Genomic DNA, 18,475 nt, shown 5'->3' on the forward strand with positions numbered 1-18,475 from the left:
CATTATTAATGCCACGTACAAAAACAATAAAATACACTGAGATGCAATAAAAAAATATATTCATTCAATGGCAAGAAAAGCAAAACACAGGAATAATAATAATAACAAACCAGTGCTGGAGTACAATTATAATACAAAATGTATAATATACATGGTGGAAAAAAGTGGATAAAATATAACTCCATGCAACAATCTGATATTTCGTTTCAATATATTTATGAGAATCTCATAGGACCACTGAATTGTTTGTTGAACCGGTTCATATAAATGAAAGGTTCGAAAAAACTTTAATTACCAGCCGTAACCTTTTGATTACGGGCGTATTATCTATTACAAAGGCCACTCGAAAACAAAGAAGAACAAAAACTATATATTTATAAAAAACATTTTAAAGGAAATATTCAAGGCTATTTTTTCACTACTAACTTATTATGCAGGTGGTCTAATCGAGCACGCTATAATCGATCAGACTCTCCGCTCTTCTGCGCATGCGCGATCGATTGCTCCGCAATGTTTCGCTCGGTAGGTAAAGATGGCGGCTCCTATGGAAGCGCCAGTGTCCCTATTCATGTGAATTACCAAAACAAAGCCTTTCCAGGCGCCGTGAGAGCGGACTTTCGGGACTGGAGACATGTGTGAGAGTTACGCGCGCTCGCTGCTGCGGGTCTCCGTGGCGCAGATGTGTCAGGCGGTGGGCTGGGATGCAGTGCAGCTGAGCGCCTGTGATCTGCTGTCCGATGTGCTGGAGAGATACTTGCAGCAGCTGGCCCGGAGCTGCCACCGATACTCCGAGCTCTGTGAGTCGTTTAACACTCCTTTCTGACCCTTGGAGTAGTGTGCACTAGAGTGAGTTGGTGTACACTGTTGATGGTGTGTTTGTTGTTAAGCCCCGCCCACTACAAGTGTTGTTTGCATGCTAAGCTAACTAGCTCCCCAAATGAGGATTTTACTGTTATTGCGTTAAAACGTTCTTAACGACCTACTTTTAGTCCGTTTCTTTGGCTTCTTAACGCGTTGTTTTTTGTAAGACGTTAGTTTGGACGCTAACGTTTGCCATCGAACTTCCCTGTCTGTATGTTTTGACAGCTGACTAGAGGCTAGTTAGCTGACTATTTAGGTTTTAACAGATATATCAGCTTTTTGCTTAACAGACTGTATGTTGCTCAAAATGAGGTGGAATGTGAAATAGTATCCCTCTCGGAGCTTGAATGTTTGCTGCACCTTAAACCAGATAATGTGGAATAGTTTGCAAGCGTGCAGAGTGTGGATTCCCACTTGTTGCCATAGTGATGATGTTAGCTGCAGCAGCATCTGTGTGTAGTTGCTGTTCATGTGTTTAAAACAGTGTTATTTTAATATCATTCATATTCTGTTATAGTATGTATGTATTCATTTTTTTAGGAATTAGTTTTTGTTTTCATATATTTTAAGTCAAGTTTTAGTTGTGCTTTTAAAGTGTCATTTCAGTTGTGGTTATTTCAGTACATCAAATTTGCATGTAGCTAAAATAAAACAAGTTTAAGTTTTATATATATATATATATATATATATGTATGTGTGTGTGTGTGAAAGTGAGATTTTGCAAAACATTGCTCATTTATGTGGCATTGTTTTTTTTTTTTTATTTAAATGTTTGGAATGTTTTTTTGTTAACATTTGTTTTGAAAGTGTTATTTTATTATCATTGAGAAACTATTATAGTTTTGTCAATATCTTAAATTAGTTTTCATTTTTGAAGTAATTAGTAGTTTTTTTTGTAGTAAGTTTTAGTAATGTTGTTTGTCTGTCATTTTTTTTTTTTTTAATGGTCTTTTTATTAATTTTTATTTCAGTTTTAGTAATTTTAGGACATCAAGAAAGTTGAGAAAAAAAAAGTTTATTTAGATTTTATTTTATTTAAGCTTTTTAAATTTAACTATAATAACACTGATTCAAAACAGATATACTTTCTTTTATTTGTGCATTTATTAATAAAGCAACTGTATCTTAACCTGCTTGTCGTCAAAGTGAGAGTTTACAAAGCGTTGCTCATTGGGGACAATATTTTGCTGTTTTTATGCTTTTAATTTACCATGTTTGTAAAGTTTTTTGTGAAACTTTGGTTTGTTTGCATGCATATGTAGAAATGTTTTGAAAACTTGGTTGTCACATGAAGGCATTTGTTTTTGAGATGTAACTAGTAACATTATGACACAGCAGAAAGGTATTTATTTTATTTAGTTAGTTGTTTGTTTAGTTAGTTAGTTAGTATAATAACCACTAAACTGGGTATTTTACCTTGTCTGAGGTAATTTCCTACTTATTGGTGTGTTTTCTTTCTCTCTTTAAATGTTTTAGGCTTAAATTTGATATTTTTGTCCATTTATTTATTATTTGTTTGCTGAACACACATTAATTCCATATGTTGCATAGCATAATGTGTCTCTCTTTTCTTGCAGATGGACGTACAGACCCTGGACTGAGTGATGTGGACCAGGCTTTTGGACTTTTGGGAGTCAGTATATCTGAACTCGAGGACTATGTAAATAACATGGAGCCTGTTGGCTTGCCACAAACTATCCCTCAGTTTCCCATCAGCAAGAGCAGCGTTCTTCAGTTTCCTGCTTCTGGCTTTGACACGGACGCCCGTGAGGCCCTGAAGGGCGAGAGGAGAGACTATATCCCAGATTACTTCCCTCCGCTCGTCTCACTGCAAGAAGGTACGTACCACCATCGCTATAGAGGCAGAACCAAATATATGCAAGCAATAAGTTATCAAAAGATAATAGAACAGTGCTGAGTAGAAATAACAGTTGATGCTGATTTATTGGCTACTACATTGGCAGATGTGTTTTGTCTGAACGAAAGTGGTATTCTGGGCCCATTTTAACTTGGCAGTTTAAAAATAAAACAGTTTAATGGCAGCAAATGATACACACAGAAATATAGAATTTAAGTGAATAGTAAATTACAATGTTTTTAATATTTAATATTTATATTTTTAATATTTAATTTGAATTAGTAATTTACCTGACCTGTGGTGTGTTTCTGTAAACACTGAAAGAAAAGAATGATAATGCATGATGCATAATATTTTCACATGATCCTTAAAATGTTCTGCAGAGAAATGGGGAAAAAATTATTAGTTTACATTCGTTCCAAATGTTTTTCTTTGGTCACCGCACACACATACTAAAGGAAAATAGAATTAACAAAAATTCAAATTAGGTGAAAATAACTGTGTTTGGAATCAATCCAGTCTCTCATAAAAGAAAAAAATATGGTTTTATTTATTTAATTTATTAAATATTTATCTAAGTTGCATTTCATGTTAAATTATTCTAAAGATACAGTTATTTAATAGTTAATAAAAGCAGTAAAATGGAATAGCTCTGTAACACATTATATACATTTTCCATGGTCTCTTCCATTTCATTATTTTCCCCTCCACATGAAATATTATTTTAAACAAATTCCAGTTGATCCCCGATGATAATGTCTGATGTCTGATACCTTGTGGTAAAGTAAATAGTGTGGACCTAGATTTATCTGAATCATCTGACATAAAAGTGTTGCATTATTTAATACTTTAGTTTAAAATGATTATCGTTCTATTATTATATTTCTATTAATTTATTATATATATATATATATATATATATATATATATATATATATATATATATATATATATATATATATATATATATATATATATATATATATATATATATATATATATATAATTAATTAAAAAAATATTATTTTAAACATATGTACTGTAAATTAATTAATCTTAAAAAAAATGCACTTTATATATATGTCTGTTCATTTCTGTCCCGTACAGTGGTGCACACAGGAACCTACGTATCCCATGATCCCCCAGTGCTACAGTCCTTCACTCTCACCCCATCCGGCTCATATCTCCCACACACAAACACACATTCGCCTTCTCATCACACACAGCGGAGGCAGTGCCAGTGGGTGGTGGAGGGGCGGACATGATCAGGGTTGTTTAGGGTCGGACAGGAAGCTCTCTGGCTGTGAGGTGTGTTTGTGGGTGTCGGTGTGTGTGAAACAGGAAGTCGGTGGGCTGTAGGCTTTCAGCCATGTTTGTGTGAGAAGCTGGCGGAGGTCCGGCCCGGATGGCAGACATCCCAGGTGTGTGTGTGTGTGTGTGTGTGAGAGAGTCCAGCCAGGGCAGGGGGTCTAACTGGGCTTGGAGCCAGCGCTCAGCTGGATGCCCCTCTGCCAGAAGAAAGACTCGGGGTCTCTTTTTCTCCCTCTCCTCCATTTCCATTTGTTTCTTTTTTCCTGTCTCCCTTTTCTTCCTCATAGATCAGTTGGAGGTCGTATTACACCCGAACACACTTCCACACATTCATGCCACAAATCTACATGTGCTCGTATAGGCAAAACAGACAAAAGTTTAAACATACAGTACATTTTTCTGTAATATATAATATGTACTATATGTATTTCGCTCCAAACCACAAAGGTTATGGAGCCCCACTGTGTATTTGAGTGTTACGAACACAAATGGATTTTTGTGTGGTTTGTATTTTTAGTGCTACTTTCTTTAGGAAACTTCTTTTTCACTACTGCTCATGGTTAAGGTTAGTGATTTGTACAAACCCCTTATAATAAGGATTAATTGTTGATAGAGGTGGACAATATACCAGCAGATGCGATTAACTGGTAGAAATTTGTCAACCAGTAGAGATTTTGGACTATCGTCTCTATCGCGGTTACATGCTCATGTGACGTTGATGTGCAACTAGGTCATGAAAACTTGTTTTTACTCGGTTTTAAGCATTGTGGTTTAGAAACAAGTGACGTTAAGCCATTAAAACGCAATCAGCAGTGAAAGAAAACTCATTGCGCTATATGCGTTTATTTTGCTGCTTTATAGGCCTTCAACAGGTAAATACACACACTTGCATGTGTTAAAATGCCCGTCTTCGCAAGTGTACTTGTAAACACAGTAATTTAGATCTTAAGTGAAGCAAACAGCTGAGAAAGAAAACGCACATTTAACAGTATATTGGATCCAGGCAGCTCTTAAAGTGACAGCAGTCTAATATTCCTGCTGTCTGTCATTCATGTTAATCAAACAACAAAAGAGAAAATCTCTCACTGCTCTTCACTTTTGTAACTTTTATAAGAAGAAATATATATTTAATTCACAGAGTGAAGAATGTGCAGAGGTTTTATAGGCTACATTTGTTTACTTTATACAATGTATGTAGCATTTCTTATTTATTTGTTTTTTTTGTCCTATTGATTTTAATTAGTTTCTTATTCTTATTTAATCGCTGACTGATTACTTGTCTTCAGTGAGCTTGAGGATTTTATTTATTTATTTTTTATTTAGGTTAGTATTTTTGTGATATTGACACTGGTAACAAAAATTATGACATTTCTACGGTATCAAAAATTTTGATATCATAAATACCTGATTTAAAGCAAAAATAACTGTATATTGTTACTGTGAAATTAAATTACTCAAATCGTGATATTTAAGATTTTGGTCATATCGCCCACCTCTAATTGTTGACATGCAACCCATCCTGCATTATTGCAAATGGGCCAAAACACTAAAAATCTCGAAGACTTCCATTTGAAGAAGTGACCTGAGACACTAAAAAACAGAATATAGACTTAGACTTTGGGATGGCTGATTTGTTTGAGAACGCCCTATAGCAAATCCATATCAACCAGTGTTATTTTAGTATTAATTATATACTGTTATTTATATTTTGAATGAGCTTTGATGTTCAGTTTTCTTTTTAGTTGAAGTTTGAATCATTTTTATATTTATTATTTATAATTATCTTTAAATGTATATTATTTTATCATATATTTTTTTATTTCTATTCAGCTTTTCAAATTTTTAGTATTAGTAACTTTAGTGCTTCAACTTAAAATGTAAATGTTTCATCTAATATTTGTTTTATTTTACATTAAGCTTAATTAAAATGAACAAAATAGGTTTTTAAGGGAACCAGGATATTAAATATCACCTTAGCAACATTTCCCCCCCCCCCTAGTCTGTTAGTATGATTCACTTCTGCAGTAGCATGTTTAGCCACAGGTTGGCGCTATGTGACCATATTTTTGCCCTTCGTCTGAACGTGTCTTTTTTTTATTTTCTCCATTTCTCTTGTAATTTATAATACTATGTGAATGAAGATTTGAAGTTAATATTAAGATTAAATAGTATTATTATTATTTGCCTAAAATGCATACTGTTTGTTCAAGTAAACAGTGTAGACAAATAAATTCTATTAGTTTTTGAAGTAAAAGTGAAAACTCACCAGCCTGCTAGAGTGTTTTGCAGGGTTGCTAGGGACTTCTGAGTGGTTGCTTACTGACCCAAGTCAAAAGACCTCACTCATAAGACCGTATGATATTCTTGTCCCTAGATGGCTCAGAGAAAATATAAGAAAAGTAATAGCGCACTTCTCCCTAACAAGCCACACAATTTGTGTCAGATATGCATAGTACAAACAATTAAACATTGATAGACACTGAGATCAAATGCACAACATTGAAAATGTGTTTTTAGACCATTCTAATTTTCATTACATGAACACAGATTCGACAGAGTTGTTGTCGTTACTGCAGTGGTGGGTTTTCTCCCAGTCAACAGGCTCTTGTTTGTCTATTGTGTGGGAGCGTATTGTTGTTCAGTCCTGAGGGAAGAAGGTAATGGGAGGTAGAGAGAGCGCGATTGCATCTGTACACTGAAATTACCAGTGATCACACAGGCTGATAAAGTCTCTCCGTCTATGCAGAGAGAGAACAAGATTAAGATGACTGCTCTGGAAATTTACAGCTGTAAAATAAAGCTACGTGAACGGACTGCGCTTTTGAACCACATGCTGATCCAAATGTGCGGCACAAGAACATGGTCCTGTTGGTCTTTATGCTGTAGAGGTGGTAGATGCAATGTCCTTACCACCAGAAACAACTCGATAATTATCTGCATAATTTGATGTGCATATATTCTGTACAATGTGACATAATCACGGTCAGTCAAGACAAGTGTATGCTAAATATAAAGCTGTGTGGAACAGTGATTTAGATCAATGAGATCTGGATGGGCAGGCCTACCCAGCATGACTCCACAAAACGAGCAACGGGATGTCCCAATGCTCATTGCTTCTCGTGGGATAGTTAAGAAACTGAGATTTACTTAAGAGTCTGTTTGTATAAATGCAATTTTTCTTTATTATAATGGTAGCTTCTAGTTGCTATTGCATTGCATGCTTTGCTTGCAGGTTTAGCATCTTTAATTTTAACAGGAGCTGCTAGTTTAGCTGTGTTGCATGCAGCATAGATAGCTCAGTTGATTATAATAGGTGCTGCTGGGTTTGCATGCATAGTCATAAACAATTTTATTGATTTAAATAGACATTGCTAGTTTTGTAGCATTTCATGCTTTCAATTTAGACAGCTTTGTTAATAGTAACAGGCTTCTATTTTTGTCCAATTACATGCTTGCAGCTTTGAAAAAAAAACCTTTTTTGCATTGCGTTGCATGAATGCATCATAGCAGCTTTGTTGATATTAAAAGGCACTGCTAAGTTTGTCGCATTGCATGCATTAGACAGCTTTGTTGATATTAACAGGCACTGCTAATTTTGTCGCATTGCATGCATTAGACAGCTTTGTTGATATTAACAGGCACTGCTAATTTTGTCGCATTGCATGCATTAGACAGCTTTGTTGATATTAACAGGCACTGCTAATTTTGTCGCATTGCATGCATTAGACAGCTTTGTTGATATTAAAAGGCACTGCTAATTTTGTCGCATTGCATGCATTAGACAGCTTTGTTGATATTAACAGGCACTGCTAATTTTGTCGCATTGCATGCATTAGACAGCTTTGTTGATATTAACAGGCACTGCTAATTTTGTCGCATTGCATGCATTAGACAGCTTTGTTGATATTAACAGGCACTGCTAATTTTGTCGCATTGCATGCATTAGACAGCTTTGTTGATATTAACAGGCACTGCTAATTTTGTCGCATTGCATGCATTAGACAGCTTTGTTGATATTAACAGGCACTGCTAATTTTGTCGCATTGCATGCATTAGACAGCTTTGTTGATATTAACAGGCACTGCTAATTTTGTCGCATTGCATGCATTAGATAGCTTTGTTGATATTAAAAGGCACTGCTAATTTTGTCGCATTGCATGCATTAGACAGCTTTGTTGATATTAACAGGCACTGCTAATTTTGTCGCATTACATGCATTAGACAGCTTTGTTGATATTAACAGGCACTGCTAAGTTTGTCGCATTGCATGCATTATAGACAACAGCCACTGCTAGTTATGTCGTATTGCATGCATTACACAGCTTTGTTGATATTACAGGCACCGCTAGTTTTGTCGCATTACATGCATGCATCATAGGGAGTTTTGTTGGTTATTATGGAAGCTGCTAATTTTGTTGGATTACACATATGCATCATTGACTATGTGCAGTGCAGACAACTTTGTTAATTGTAATGTGAGTGTTGCAGTTTTGCCAGCCTTGTATTCAGTCCCTTTCCTTTATTAACGCAATCATCCCATCGACACGGTGCAAGCGACAGAGCTGGTTTTGTTGCAGCACATCGCGCCGCTCTCTCGCAGTGCAGATGCTGTGAATCTCCAGTTCCTGATTATTACCTCAGTCTCTGCTAGCGTGTGCCGTGCTTCTGTTAACTTATGAATTGAGCAAGCTCTGTATTTGACTCGCTTCGTTATCGGCTCTTTTCAAAGCTTCACAAGGGCGTAAAATGATTAGAGGAGAGCCTGACAATGCATGAAGAGATTTGCACAGTTTCCGTAGATGTCAGGTGCAGCCGTTACACTCTAAAAAGAGAAAAGGATGAATATTAAAGGCCTCCGTCTTTTCTCCTTTTCTTCCGCCGCGACATTCACATCTTCTTTAGAGAGAATAGGGCCCAGGGCCCGCTCTGATTGGTAAGGGCACGCTCCCGTAGCCAGGAGAATCCGACCTGATGAAAAGAATTTTGTCTTTTAAGTATAATAGTCATTACTGTCTCACATTCACTCTGCCTGTCTCTCTCAGGTCAGCCGTACCCTGTTTTTACCGAAATAGTGCTGATTCACAGGCTAGAGCCGACGCTTGGTCATTGTCTGGATAGAAATGCTTTGAGAACATATTTTAACTTATTTTGATTTAGCGTCTTGCCATCTTATTTTCACTGATCCTACCACATCTTCAAAAAACACATAACAACAAATAATTTATTCATAAGAATTAATTAGCTAAAAATATTTACTTTTTTTTTTAAATATTGAAAAAATATTTTTAATTAGAATCTAAATACTAATATACAAATAAATCAATACTCCTGCTTTACCTTTCTACCTAAACTAATTTAAAAATCAGCAGGTTTAAGGGGCCAGACAATGTTAACATCCAGAACGGCCTTTTCTACCATGGAAACATGCAGAACGGTTCCAGATTGGCCACTGGTACCCTATCGGTAGAAAAGGGGCTTCGGTGTGCTGTTTATGTCTGTCTGTGACACTCTCGCTGATGTAGTAACTCCTGTATTATCTCTCTCCCCTCCTCTTATCTCAATGTATTTCCCTTCCTCGTCCCCCTTTGCTCATGGAGAGAGAGGGCTATCTGCTCTTTGTAGTTTTCTGACTATTTATGTCGGACAAGGTCAGAATCGTTTAAACTTGCCTGGCTCCCTCAGACCCAAAGATAAGATGAGAGCAGAAAGGATTGGGATCGATGGAGGAGTGCAGATTTATTCTCCTCTCTCTCTTCCACTCTCTCTCTTTGTCTCTCATCCATCCTTCTTGCTCTTTTACAGAGGTTTGGCGACGTTGGATCCATTTGTCTTTTTTACTTTCCATTTGTCGACCCCTTTAAAATACTGTACCTAAACGGGCCACTTTGCTCATCCAGATCAAATCAAAGAGCAAATTAAAACGCTATCAAATAAATCTGACGGACAGTTCGTACTTGCGGGACAAGAGGAGAAGCCTTCGAGAATTTCCTTGTTGTTTGAAAAATTCAACTTTATGCCTTGCTTAAATTAATAGCTCACTCCAAAATGAGTATTCTGTCACTATTTACTCACACTCATGTTGTGCTAAACTTTCTTTCGTTGAACACAAAATGAGGAGTTTTGAAGAATGTTCATGCTGCCCTTTTCCATACAATAAAAGTGGGTTTTCATATCTCAGCAATTCCACATATTCCACATTCCTTGTAAGGATTAATTGTGTTCTGCATCATTGACATCAAACAAAGCTAATTGATAAGTCTTTATAGCGCACAAGTTGTTTGGCCCATTTTTATGAAATTGAATTGTTTAGGGCTGCACGATTAATTGAAAAAAAAAACCCTGATTATCAAATTGCGAAGGCTTAGATTTGTTTATACAAATATATGCGCTGCATGTTTCAGATTCAAGCACTGTTTTATTTGACATTAGAGCAGCTCATGATCCCGGGTTTTCAGCATCTCAGAGTGGCTCGGTTTGCATTCTCTGCATCTGCTCTAAGATCGAGTCACTTTTTACGTGCGTTTGGGAATGCAGTGTATACCAACCAATTTTTCACACCTGTAATGAGAATCACTTATAAAATAAGGGCTCCTTGCTTTTTTTTTTTCTGCCTAAATAAAGTTTAATGGTTTAAAAATGAAGAAATTTACAGTTGTTCTAATAATAATTATTATTATTATTGTTGTTGTTGTTATTATTTTATTAAATTATTCTTACTACACTGTAAAAAAAAATTAAGGCAACCAGCTTCAGCAGATTTTTGAGTTTTCTCAACTTGTTGTTTTAAGTTTATACAACAAAAAATCGAGAATCTCCCACAAAAATAAGTTGAGCAAACTCAATAATCTGCTGAAGCTGGTTGCCTTAAAATTTTGTTGACACTCCTTTTTTTTTTTTTTTAACAGTGTATTACTATAAAATAATAATTTTTTAGTTATTTATATCTTCTTTATTTTACAGTAAAATATTACAATAGTAATATTTTTGTTTAATAATTTCAATTGATAAAAATAATAATAATAGTAATGTGTCGGCCTCCTGAATTAGGCTGTGGATTCGGGGAACAGTGGGTATTTTGCACGCACCCCACTCCAAACTTCCTTTCCATATTTAATTTCGTTTATTAAATGCAAAAGTTTTGTTTCAAAAACATTTCTAGATTAAGTTCTTATTTCCAACAAACGAAAATGTAAGCCACAATAACGAAGTGGTCAAAAAACTGTGAGCTACCACCATGCCCGGTATCCAAACACGATCCCCCAACTTCCTATTCCCTGCCCCTATATGGTGGTGCATACGTCCCTAAAACCCGGCAGGTGGACAATACTAAAACACAAATGTATAAACACATACAAATAATGGTAACACTTTACAATAAGGTTCATTAGTTAACTACATTAGTTAACATTAACTAATAATGAACTGCACTTATTCAGCGTTTATTAATGTTTGTTAATGTTAATTTCAACATTTAATAATACATTATTAAAATCTTGTTAACATTAGGTAATGCACTGTGAACTAACATGAACTAACAATGAACATCTGTATTTTTATTAACTAACGTTAGCGAAGATTAGTAAATACAGTAACAAATGTATTGCTCATGGTTAGTTCATGTTAGTTAATACATTAACTAATGTTTAACTAATGAACCTTATTGTAAAGTGTTACCCAAATAATAATAATAAACAAATGCAAATCATCACGAATAATCGGCTACACCAAGTAATAATAATAATAATAAAGTCATATTGCAATTATAATCACAAATGTTTTAACCAAATTGTGCATCTCTACAAACTGGCACACCAAATCTGGAAGTGTGCAATTACTCTATTTTCCTATAAAACAAGTCACAATTTGTGTATTGGTCACTGCTTTGATTAAATCAATTAAATGAATGATTCATTGACACAGACAGTGACTTGTTGCCACCTACTGGTGGTTTTAATTTCATTTTTAAAGTATCATATAAGTTAATAATTCAAAATTGCACATTTTTTTAAGGTGGCAAATATTGCCTTGTAATGTGAAAGTTATTTATTTTTTAAATTTGACAAATTGAGGGAAAAAAGTGCTCCTAAAAAGAAATGTAAGCGAAGAGCCCTGTCAAAATCCTTAGACCCCATTTACTTTCATTGTTTGCAAAAGGGCAGCTGGGACATTCTGCAAAATATCTCCTTTTATTTATCACAGAAAAAATTCATATGGATTTTATCAACACGAGCACGACTGAACGTTGACAGAATTTTCTTTTTGGTGCGAACTCTCCCTTTAGATGTGTTTGTTAGGTGCTGTCGAGTGAGCTCTGTGTGTGTGTAGAGAGAAGCCTCTGGTCTTATGTTACTCTGTCGTGGCTTTATGATAGATGGCTCAACCCAACCCTACTGCCCCCTGTCACAACCGTTTACATCCCCCCCGTCAGCCCACTGCGTGGATGAGAGAGAGTGTGTGTGTGTGAGAGAGAGACAGAGAGGTTCGTGTTTGCTCGTTGCCACTCTCTGATTGACAGGTCTGGGATGACTCCCTGCTGCACTGGGCCAGGTACCACGAGCCTGTCTTGAGTGTGTGTGAATGGCAGACAGACAGGAGCCGGCTATTGGGCTCGGTGGAGAGGTCACCTGACCCAGGATCAGTCCTGGAGAGCTCGCTACCCTCCTCTGCCCAGGTGTACTAACACAAAACGTGTGTGTGTGTGTGTGTGCAACGAATTTCCTCTCCTATCTTTTATTCCCAGTCCAAACTCTCACATTCTCTGAGGTTTCTCTTATAATTAGGCGACTTGAAAGCGTTTTTGCGACCGCCTCGGTGAGATCTTCATAAAACACATAATCCACGCCATTTTTGTGTCTCCCAAAGAATCGTTTGATTCTTTTGTCACCGTTTCCAGCATGTCCTATTCTTTTCGTCCTACCGCCGCTCTCTTTTCATTCTCTGTCTGTGCCGGTTTTGTGTCCTTCGTTCCAAACTTGATCCTCTTCGTAGCTGAAACGCTCGTGCAAGTGTAAAGTCTTCAGATACAGGTATGAGCAAAGTCAAGCTTATTTTATCTCTATAAAGTTTCATGTCACAGCATGATGTGATTTATCACAGCTCCAAAGTCAAGTCGGAACTTTACAGGTGGATCAGGATTTTTGTTTTGTCTGTTTTATGTGAAAATATAGCCTGTTTTTTTTTTTTTTTGTACAGTTTTGAATAGGGATGCACCAATTTTGAAACTTTGGCCAATATTATAAACAAGATATTATAATCATGTATTGCTATTTGTAAAAAATGTTATTTGTTTGTTGATCAATGTATGTAAATTTCAGTGACATATTGAATGTCACTGTTTTTAATTAAAATTTATTAAGCTGGGTAACAGTTGAAATTGTGAGAAACATCCACAAGCATAAACACTAATTAAGTCACAGTTTTATTTATTAAACAACATGTAGTTTTTTGTTTATTTGTTTGTTTTCTAGTACAAATGTGCGTTTGATTATATAGTGTTCATGCATTCATTAATTTTTTTAATGTTAAAAAAACAACTTATTGTTGAACCCTTCTGTAGTTGCAATGCACTTGGCATAATATAGGTTTAGGAAAAGCCGTAATATTATCTACTTCTAATATTGGTCTATATGCAGATTAAAATAAATAAATACACACATGCATAAATGTTGTATTGCAATAATTATGAGTTGCTTTGAATAAAAGTGTCTGCTAAATGCACGGATGTGAATGACTAAGACACACTAAGATATTTTTTTACAGATGGCTGTTTTTTTTTTTCTTCTCTACAAAACGCTGCAGTTCACCGGCCTGCCTTTGACTCTTTTCATGCCTCTTTACAGTAGGACATCACTGATATCTTTAGATATCCTGATAAAGATGTAAATAAAGCAGTTATGAAGGGGGATTTGAGGGGAGAAGTGATTAAGGTTGTAATTATTAAGTTCTCCTCATTCCCACGTTACTGTCTTCATGCTCGTTCAGTGGCAGGATATGTCGATTTCATTTGATTTGGTGTGATGTGATTTGTCTGACTAAGCTTTTAAGATGTCAACTGCCACCCACTAATTTGGCTGTTGTGCCTCTAGAAACTATTATTTTCTTCTCAATACCTTATTCGGCCCTTTTTACTTACAAATAAATCATTAATTAAATACTACTTTTGAAATGCACTAAAAATTTTGATGGCGTTATACAGTAAAGATTCATTATCAGATATTGCCAGAGAAAATATTTACACCCCTAGTAAACATACTAAATAAAAACTAAACAATACAGATTTTTCGTCTTTACATTTATTTTGCACTGATTTTGTTGGCAGGATAAATTTAGGCATAAATTGTTGTATTTTCTATTACTTGTTTTTATTATTTTTCTGAAATTATTTTATTTTAAATAATTATTTGAAGTGCACAAATAATTCTTTAAAATGATTTGTGTTTTAATAATAAAAAGAATTATATATTTTATTTTTTATTTATTTATTTTTTATTTTTTGATCATGTTTAGATATGAACTTTGTCTTTTTGTCAGTTCATAATTCAGTTTCTTTTATGCCTGTGTTCTGTTAGTGGGAGTTTATTATTAAATTGTGACTCTAAACATCTCACCCCACCAAATATCTTGCAGTACCTCTGCCCCCTTTAGATGGCACTCTTGCACCAGCCAACCTCTTTCCTTCTTTCTGTCTTTCTGTGTCTACGTCTCTCTCTCCTTTGCTGTCTGTCTGTAGCACACAAACATATTCCACGTGTTTTCTCTGGAATCTCTCCCCATGTTTGTTTATATAAAAAATGTACTGTACAATATGTGAATACACACTCTGCAGCGGGCATTGACCTGGTCCGTTGTCCTCCTGGTAAGCGTAGGTGTCATGTGATTAGCTTTGAGGGCCACCGTGTATCTTTCTGGCATTATGATATGAAAGACGGGCTCTTCCAAGCCATGACTCTGGCAGGAAAAATGCTGTTCGTACATTCGATCGCCGCCTACGAAATTCTCACCCACATGCACACCCAATTATGTGGGGTGATACCTTAAAGTCTGCTTTACTGCGTTACGCATATTTGGGTCTTTCTCGGCCTGTCTTTCTGAATCTTTTAACATACAGTTCTTCTAACCAGTGGCTTGGCTAGCATTTTTGGCCGTTGTCGCTTTAAATGTTATGTTGTTATTGTATACATAACCTTTTTGTTGGGAATGTGCAAAGTGACACATGCTTTATACAGAATAATTAGTGGGTTGTTTCAACAGCAATAAAAATTATCGAAGCTTCTCAAAGAAGGTTAACATTTTTATCTATCAGCTTGTTGTAGGTTGCTTTATCTTAATTATATACACGTGAAATAATTATTTTTACTATTAAGTGTGTATATGTGTGTGTGTGTGTGTGTGTATATATATATATATATATATATATACACACACACACACATATATACATATACATATTTGTGCTTGTGCTGAATGTAGAGACTCAGAGAGCGCATCAAAACTGAAAATTATTAAAGCACACCGAATTTGAATTAATCTAGAAAGAAGAAAGAATTTATATAAAATTTAACTAGCTGACCTCACTAATGAACTAGTTGGTTGTTGGGCCATCCGGACCTATTCTGAAGATTCCTGTTCTTGTTTCCTGAAACGGAAAAGTGTTTGACAGTTGTTTAGAAATTCATAGATATTAGCTTCTGTTGCTGTTGGACTCGGTGAGTTCGGGTCAGAGTAGTTTTGTCGGGGCCACCGTGAGTGTTTGTGTGTTGAAACTCTTTTAACTGATGCTGTGTGTAGTGGGCTTGGTTCGTCCGGTGGATGGGAGGGGTAGGAATGTAAATCCTTCCCCAGAGAGGGTGACAGGCTCGCGGGCTCAAAAGAACCTCTGCCCCCGGTCCCAGGGCGCCAGGGTGGGTCACAGTTAACCCGGGCTGAAATAGCTGGTTCCTGAGTGTATGCTTGTGTGTGTGTGTGCGCGCAGACAGTGCAAATACTTTTCTTTTTTGGCTGGCAGCTACTTGCTTTGCCACCAGTAACCTTTGTTATTAACACTGAATACATTTTTAGGGGTGTAAATATAGTGATCTGACAATAAAAAGTTAATGCATTGTTTACATAATTTATTACTAAAGTATAATTACTATACAGAATTTCATATGCTCAATTTGTTCTTAATTTCAGTTGTAAAAATCCACCAAATTCTGATTTCCAGTTTACATCCCATGCGGATTTGAACATAATTATTTTTGTCAATATTGCAGTAGGTGTAAATTGTTTATTTGGGCTGTTTTTCATTTTTGTCTTTACATTTAATATACTTTTTAAGTATGAATTATAAGAAATCAAACTGAATTGAGTCAGATGGAACTGAATTGTATTGACCCATATCAAATATTTGTCAGAGCAAATATTTAAGTTTCTGTGAATGTTAGTATTTGTTTAATGTTAGTTTCTGGTTTCAGAGATTTCAGAGAACTAATGTGTATAAAATAGATTTTTCTATGAGATCCATCAATTAAAAACCAATTACACTTTCCGAATTAGGCAAAACGGTTTATGCATATAAACATTCAGTCTAAAAATACTTGTAAACATTTGTTAAAACCATTATTCATAGTGCTGATGTCAACAATCTAGTTCACCCTTAAATATCAAGTGTTACGCTCTAAAAGTGTGTTCCAGGGGTTCTCTTGTGTGTGTGTTCAGTAATTGGGCTCACACACACACACACACACACACACACACTCAGTGCTGCTGAAGCGTTTAGCGGTGCCAGGGAATTAGTGTGTGTTTATTGTCCTAGCAGAGAGGGAGTCTGGGTAAGCACTTAATGCCACCATAGGAAACAAGAGGTGGATGAGACCAGCATTCTGAAGGAGGGTGGAAAATCACTGCACATGCTGCAAGTCAAGAGGTGCTTTTACCGAAGCAGATGGAACATTTACATTATTAGTCTAATAGTCTAATTTTTGCTCGGTTCAACTTTCAGATTATTATTTTTTTTGTGATATGCATAGTTCATTACATGAGTAATATTACATGATTGTGTGCAAGATTGTGTAGAATGAAGAGCGAGTGTTTGTATTTTTATGTTAATGCGTGTAGCATTTGTTTAGGATTTCCAGCATCACTTAAAATTCATTTGACCTGTACTGTGGTAATCTCAAACTCATCTTATCTGTTTGAGGTTTCTGGTTTTGATACGCTCCCCGCAGTCGTGGGAAACCTGGGAATATCAGGGAGTTTTAAAATTGTGTTTTTAGGCTTTGAAAAGTCATGGGATTTAATAACATATTTTGTAAAAAGTCATTATAATTTTATTTTCTAAAATTATAAATGTTATAATTTTATACAGGCTAATTTTATCATTTATATTAATGATATATTTATAAAATGTTTATGTGGGTGTGCTTATTTAAAATCTTATACAGTAATCACAAAATGAAGTCGTAAGCTGGGGTTCCATCTAAAACATTTGCGAATAAGCACCGTTTCCATCCAACAAGTCAAAGAGAAAAAAATCGTAACTTCCTAATAAACGGGCACTAAATATCACTAAGAAAAGTATGAGAAGACACTGAATATAGTAATTTTCTTATATAATAAATTACTTGCACCTGAGAGCGAGCAGACGAAACACAATAAATGCGCTCATTGCTTTCGGAGGCGGATGCCTGCTGTTTGGAACACAGTCTTGTAAGACAGTTCTGAGAGGCAGTTATACAGAAATACTTGGACTTTGCTCAGGCATTTCAGAATGACCATAACAACATGTCAAATGCTGTGCAACAAGATCAGTCTGCTGGTTAGTGAAATTATACCGTCCCGTCGTGCAAATTCACATGATTTTTTTTGATGCGCATGGTGGAATTTATTTGACAAATGCATTTTAATCTTCCGTTATTTGCATAAGTCAACCCTTTTTCGCATAAGTCAAAAACCACCTCAAGCGAGCGTAAAAATTATTTATTTATTTTATTTTTTTTAATTGGGTATTTCCATCACTCGTTTCTGATGCGATACTTCAAAATGTGATGGTAATGGTAAGAGTCCACATCACAACTATAACGATAAAGGCACTGAGAAACGATATCGTTGGAAAAATTTCTTTCAGAACAATTTTTTTTTCAGCTGATGAACGATAAAAACATTGACAACCTAAGGACGCTAATATCGTTATCTTTATAGTTATCGGTCTTGGTGTGAACGGGGCTTAAGAGTTAATATACTCTTTATTAGACTATAATATATTCTATAAACTCTAGATTATATATGTTACTCTATATACTCTTATATATTCTACTTTTTATTAATGTACTCTGTAATGTATTATACTCTAGCACTCTAGATGTCGTCTAGGTTGATTGTATAGTCAATGTCCTCCACCACCAGTCCTGAAGCTTGTGTTGTGTGATGAGTGACCAACAAAATCTGCTGACAGACATTTTCCCCATG

General features: G+C 35.5%; 1 protein-coding gene across 1 annotated transcript in view; it reads left to right on the forward strand.

The window, feature by feature from the left end:
• The first annotated feature begins 493 nt into the window (after positions 1 to 493).
• taf3 (TAF3 RNA polymerase II, TATA box binding protein (TBP)-associated facto) overlaps positions 494 to 18,475 on the forward strand; it is a 49,044-nt gene continuing 31,062 nt past the window's right edge. Inside the window, exons 1-2 of the mRNA XM_058773090.1 lie at positions 494 to 797; positions 2,439 to 2,699. Of these exons, the coding sequence (XP_058629073.1) occupies positions 632 to 797; positions 2,439 to 2,699 (427 nt within the window). The 5' untranslated portion in view covers positions 494 to 631. The remainder of the gene's footprint in view (positions 798 to 2,438; positions 2,700 to 18,475) is intronic.

Source organism: Onychostoma macrolepis, chromosome 04, assembly GCF_012432095.1.
Source record: "Onychostoma macrolepis isolate SWU-2019 chromosome 04, ASM1243209v1, whole genome shotgun sequence".
Lineage (NCBI taxonomy): Eukaryota > Metazoa > Chordata > Actinopteri > Cypriniformes > Cyprinidae > Onychostoma > Onychostoma macrolepis.